Here is a 6,706-nt window from a genome sequence, read left to right on the forward strand (position 1 = left end):
TGAGTTCCAGGACAGCCAGGGCTACACAGAGAAACCCTGTCTTGAAAAAACCAAAAAACCCCCAAAATTTCAAGGATACACATGTGTAACTGTAGTTTGATTTCCTGTGTATCTATCATAACTTTAATAGCTAGTAACCTTTTGCTAGTGTTTTTTCTCTTTATAATTCTTGATTCCAACTTTAATTTACTCAGAAATATTTTTTAAGTACTTACCTTTAAAGATTTCTATTTTCTTCTGGGACATGGGTTCTCTGTGTAGTCCTGACTATCCTGGAACTCAATCTGTTGACCCAGGCAGGCCTCAAACTCTGCCTGCTTCTGCCCTGAGTGCTGGGCCTAAAGATGTGTGCCACCACTGTTGGGGTAAAGGTTTTAATCTATCAGTTTACCTACTAGTATACAGGGCACCTATACAGTTAAATTAGTAGACTTTTAAGTTTTTTAAATGCTAAATGATTGTTTAACAACTTTCTTTGTGGCAGTGCTACTTGTATTAGTGATTTAAACCTACTGTATCATTTTTCCTTAGATATCCAAGTCTGCCATGTAGAACTCAACTGTATTGATTTATAGAACTCAACTGACATTCATATCTCTTATTACACTTACATTAATTTGTATGTAGAGGTTGGTGGGCAGACAGGGTTATGGAACACATGTTCTAGTCAGAAGACAATTCATGGAAGTCATTTTTCTGCTCTGTAGATTCCTGGGGATTGTACATAATTGTCAGATCTGGTATCAGGGACTTTTCCAGCCTGAGCTACCTTGCCAGCCATAGAGATTTTAATTAAGAACGTTGTCTTCTTTGTTTTTTGTTTTGTTTTGTTTTTAATTTAAAAACTCTCACAGCATTTGTAGCACAGTTTGAGGATATACTAGATATGTAATGACTTTGAGTTCATATTATTGGCCTTGATCTTGTGTCCATAGAATTATTTACCAGCAACCCTAATTTTCTCCAGGATAGTTAATTTTTGCATTTTTAGATAGCATTTGTTTTCAAAGACTTGGGACCTGGTTTTAAATTCAATTTTGAAAATTTATGCATTTCAGGAAGTTAATATATGTGAAATCTAATAGGAACTATTCTGAATTTGTATTTTAAAATTTAGTGCTTTTTAGTGACTTTTGCATGTTTGTATTTGACAAAAAATTTGTTTGTTTTTTTTAGACAGGGTCTCTCTGTAACCCTGGCTGTCCTGGAACTCTGTGTAGACCAGGCTGGCCTTGAACTCGATTTGTCTGCCTTTGTCTCCTGAGTGTTGGGATTAAAGGTGTGTACCCAGGTCTGACTTCAAATTTTAAAGTTTGCTAATCTCTAACTAACTTTATTGTAAAAGTAGTTCATTATGGAAAATAAGATGAAGCACACTCAAGAACTCAAGTTCATAAATTTCTAAATTTTAAAATCATTACATTTATGTCTTCCAGTCTTTTTTGTATGTGGTCATGGATTTGTTGAATTACATACAGTGGTGTTCATTTTCTCTCAGATAATTTCCTTGTCATGCCTTTGAACCAAAGCAGTAGATATTAATGATCAACATTCTGAAGCCCATTTTCTGATTTCTAACTATAAACAAAACAACACATGCTTTATTTCAGGTTGTAGTCCTGGTGTATGCATTGTCATTTTTATGCCATGAGGTAAAAGTCATCAACTTTATCCTGATTGTCTCAGCATGTAGACTGGAGACTTAGAAGTCAGAGGGTTCTGTACACTGCATGGGAGATTTGAGTTCAGTTTTCCAACACTATATGCTTTATTCTCATCTCTGTGGGATGGAAAGTTCTTAGAACCAGGGCCTTGTTTTTTTTTTTTTTTGGTTTTTCGAGACAGGGTTTCTCTGTGTAGCCCTGGGATTAAAGGCGTGCGCCACCACGCCCGGCCTCAGGGCCTTGATCTTGCAAGTATTAGTTTCTCTTTCCTTGGGATCTGTCTAGAATAGATACTCAGTTATACCAAATATCACTTCAATTGCTGCAGATTAGCAATACTTAATTTATATATAAAATCTTATTGCTGTGAAACATGCTACTTCAAATTTAGTTGATATAGGTTGGTTATAAGTGTCAAATCCGTTACATATGTTAGGCTGGTTGAATGTAAGAATTAATTAAAAAAAAAAAAGGTTTTTCATAAAAATCGCATGTCTCCCAGAGTTACAGTAATTGGGCTGTGGAGTATTCACTTCCAAGATAATATCTTCACGTGGCTGTTAGAAGGAAGTATCAGTTCCTCACCCCATGTTTCTTGAGCTTGCTGCTAGTGTGGTAGCTGATTTTTCACTAGAACAAGGAGAGAGGAAATGGGAAGTTCCAGTGCCTTTATGAGCTAATGTTGGGTGCATGTGCATTTGCAGGTCAACATCAGATGTCTTTATCAGGTTTTCTCTGCCTTATTTTTAAAAGATGTATCTTATTACTTGTCCATGTGGATGTATGAGTATAGATGGCCCTGGAGGCCAGAAGAGGGTGTTAGATCTCGAGGGGCTGGAATTACAGGAGGTTGTGAGTTGCCCCTAACATGGGTGCTATGGACTGAACTTCTGTTATCTATCTGAAAGAGCAGCAAGTACTCTTAACTACTGAAACTTTTCTCCAGTCTCTTTTCACTTTTTTTTTTTTTTTTTTTTTGGTAGATAAAATCTTTACTGAACGGGGGATTCCAGAGATCTGACTCTGTCTCCCCAGAACTGGGATATAGGTACACAGCAATAAGCCAGAATCAGAGATACATATAGCACTGTGTTTCCCTCCTGTGTTCTTAAAAAGGCACCATAGTAAATGAGAATAGAAAGGGAATCAGTGGGAGTGGGGATAAGTGTGAGTAATGGAGGGGGTATTATCAAAGTACTTTATATGTTTAAATGTTTTATTAAGGCCTAGGATGTAGCTCTGTGGAATTGGGTGGGGATGAGAATGGGGGCAAGCAACTGATGTTTTGGTAAGCAAAGCTCAAATCAAGAGAAAATTGATTAAATAAAATTTTACTAAATTTTAAAACTTAGGCTCTTTGAAAGATTGATTGATTTATGATTGGTCATGGTGACTGCAGAGATAACTTAGCAGTTAGGAGCACTGGCTGTTCTTCCAGAGAATGGGATATTGATTCCCAACACCCACATGGAGGCTCACGGCCATATACAGCTCCAGTTCTAGAGAATCTGATGTCCTCTTCTAACTTCCCAGGCATTGCATACACATGGTACACAAACATCCATACAAGCAAAATACCCATATACATAAATCTCTTGCTGTTTCTTTTTTTTTTATAGCCTGTAAGTTCACTTTTATAATTTCTAACACTTGGGTCTCTGAGGTTGGAAGATATCTATCCAAAATAGCAAGCCAGTGACTAAAAGAAAATATGCATAGTATCGAAATATATGTAGCCTAAAATAGCAACCCAGAAATATATAAAGAACTTACAGAGGCAGGTGGATCTCTGTGAGTTCAAGGATAGCCTAGCCTGGTCTACACAGAGAAACCCTGTCCTGAAAAACAAGGGGTTAGGGGGAAGAACATGTACAACTCAGTAATATGATGTACAGTCAAACAAACAAATACTGTAGTGGGAGAACTTGCAATAGTTATTTAAAGGATGTAATAGTCAATAAGCACAAATAGTTTTCATTAAATATCATTTAATCATAGGAAATCAGTAATTAAATCCACGATGAGGGTGCTGGCTGGTTAAGACCCAGCACACAGAAACATAGGGCATTTACATACATGCAGGCAAAACATTCATGTGTACAATTTTTAAAAATAATTAAAAAAACAGCAATAAATACACACACACACACACACACACACACACACACACACACACAAACATCACAACCAAAGCAACTCTTACAAAAGAAAGCATTTAACTGGGTACTTGCTTTCAGTTTCAGCAGAGGTTTAGTCCATTATCATGTTTAGGAGCATGGCAGCAGGAGGTAAGCAGCATGGAGCTAGAGAAGTAGCTGAGAGCTACATCCTGATTCTAGTCCACTGTCCAAGAGGCTCCTGGGCCTGGTTTTGGCTTTTGAAACCTTAAAGTCCACTCCCAGTGATATACTTTCTCTAATAAGGCTATAAGTTTCAAACAGCACCACTACCCGATGACCAAGCATTCATATATGATACTATGGGGGGGGGGTCACTTTTACTCAAGTCACCATAATATACCTTTGAGAATAGCAAAAATTAAGACCGTAAAGGCTGTTAGCCAGGCATTGTACTCAGGAGGCAGAGGTAGGCGGGGCTCTCAGATTGAGGCCAGCCTGATGTACATAGAGAATTCCATGCTCGCCAGAGCTGCATAGCAAGAGTTTGCCTTAAAGAAAAACAAACAAAAAAAGCCAACACTGGTAATTCTGGATGTTGCTAATGATTTGTAGTAGCTTGGAACTCTTAATTATTCATGGAAATATATGAGAATATGCCACTTAGGAATATATAGCTGAGCAGTTTCCTATAAAGTTAAAGGTGAATTTTTTATATGATCTAGCAGTTTCTCTTCATTTAGAAGCAAAGGTTCATCAACATGTGAGTTGTAAATTACAGTACTTCCATGTAATGGTTTTCACTCAGCCGGAAATGAAGCCATGAAGGCAGCTTAGTGGTACAGTGCTTGCTTATTATTTATAAGTTACTGGATTTGAGGCAAGGCAAAGGGATGTCTTTGTGAAGTCTTCCTACCAGTAGGTTGTGCTTTTATGGTCACTTTGCCATTTGACTTGTGTTTCTAAAGTTGTTTGTTAAGGCAGGCAGGCAGCTAGGACTCCTTGTGACTGACTTGTCTCTTATGATCGCAGATTCTCACAAACACAAAGATAAACACAGAGATCGAGAGCACCGGCACAAGGAGCACAAGAAGGAGAAGGAGAAGGACCGGGAAAAGTCTAAGCATAGCAACAGGTAAGGTTGACCAACAGGGTTCCTCACTTAACAGCGAGTTAGCATTCTTGGCTTCCATGGATAGGTATCAGCTTGAGGTGAGTAGCAAAGTAAGAGACTATATCTGCTGTAGTTACTGAAGAATAATTTAAGAATTCATGCCTCACTTGGGAAGTTGTTTAGATCTAGATGTACAGAGCAAGCACAGTGAGTTTTCTTTCAATATGCATAGATCTATTTTAACAGGCTGCTTAATCAAACATGCAGAGCTTACCTTGGTAAAAAATGATTTGATGCCATTGTTTCTTAGATTTTAAAGCTGTATTTATATTTAAAATTTATATTTTAAAACTGCTTCATTAGTTTGTCTTATTGTCAGCAGACAAGTTAAAGAGAAAATTTCTATACTTTTGTAATAATTGTGCTGTTTTGTTTTATCAGTTTTTTTGAGACTTGTTTTCTTTGTATATCCTTGGCTGTCCTGGAGCTACCTCTGTAGATCTGGCTGCCTCTGCCTTTTGAGTGCTTAGGATTAAAGGTGTGTGCTACCACCATCCATCCAGTAATAAATTTTTTGAGTCATTAAAATAACTAGTTTAATTTTCTCTTAGGATATTTCTTCTCAAATTATGTACTCCTGTTTTTCCTATCACATAGTCATTTCTTACAACTTAGTTTATATTTTATTCTTAATATTAATCTCAGCACTTAAGTCAAGTTTTGCTTTTTTATGCACCCTGTCTTTCTCAATTTACATTTGTCTAGCTAACAGTATTATCTACCAAAATATACTTGAGCAAAAAACACTGCCAACAATAAAGAAACCAATTTCATGATAATACAAAGGACATTAAAAATGTTTCTATAGTATTATCAGAGCCTCAAAACATGCACACACAGAAACTATTAGAATTGTGAAGAGAATTCATGATTGTAGTTAATGATTTTATTCTTTTGTTTTTAATAATTGTTATTAGTACATGTAAGAAACCTCCAAGGCTAAGGGAAGAAAACAGTATCTGAGTATGGTTGGCTAACACCTGTAACCTGTAATTCTGAGTCTGAGCCAGGTGGATAACCAGAAGATCGAGGCCAGATTTAGGCTACATGGTGCAAGACACTAACTTACAGAAACAAAAATAAAAAATAAGCTCAGTGCTGTACAACTTTACTTAATTGACATTCACAGAATGGTGACACCGAAATCTTAGGACTGTGTTCAAGTAGGTGCTAAGATAACTCACAATTTTAGCTAGCCCCTCTTAAAATCATTTACTTCTCCATGCTTCTGTTTTTGGGGATATGTGTGTGCACTTTTTCATTTCCTTCTGCATAGTGCTTATCTAGCAGGCTTTGGTTGCTTCCTCTGCTGTATTTCCCTTGTCATTTGCCTTTACCTTACACTATTTATTGAGCAATGTAAATGTCTTTTAAATTTCTTAGATATGACATATTTCTGATAAACTACTAGGCCTTAAAATATGCTATGGCTGTTTGTAGAATACTCTTACTCTTCACTCCCTATTCCCTTCTCCTACTAGAGATTGAACCTAGGGCCTTAAATGCTAGTCAACAATACCACAATATCCCTGACCCTTTTTTAGATTGATAAGAGAGATTAGATCCCACCAACTTGCCCAGGCTTGTTCTTGGTTCTTGTTCCGTCGTAAGCCGAGGCAGGCCTGGAACAACTTCAGCTTCCCAAGCACTACTTTACCTGAACTTTTTTTTTTTTTTTTTTAAAGATTTATTTATTTATTTATTATATGTAAGTACACTGTAGCTGTCTTCAGACACTCCAGAAGAGGACG

General features: G+C 36.9%; 1 protein-coding gene across 1 annotated transcript in view; it reads left to right on the forward strand.

Annotated features, from left to right (window-relative positions):
* Top1 (DNA topoisomerase I) overlaps positions 1-6,706 on the forward strand; it is an 80,117-nt gene that overhangs the window by 22,074 nt on the left and 51,337 nt on the right. Inside the window, exon 3 of the mRNA XM_021192205.1 lies at positions 4,814-4,916. Within this exon, the coding sequence (XP_021047864.1) occupies positions 4,814-4,916 (103 nt within the window). The remainder of the gene's footprint in view (positions 1-4,813; positions 4,917-6,706) is intronic.

Source organism: Mus pahari, chromosome 3, assembly GCF_900095145.1.
Source record: "Mus pahari chromosome 3, PAHARI_EIJ_v1.1, whole genome shotgun sequence".
NCBI lineage: Eukaryota > Metazoa > Chordata > Mammalia > Rodentia > Muridae > Mus > Mus pahari.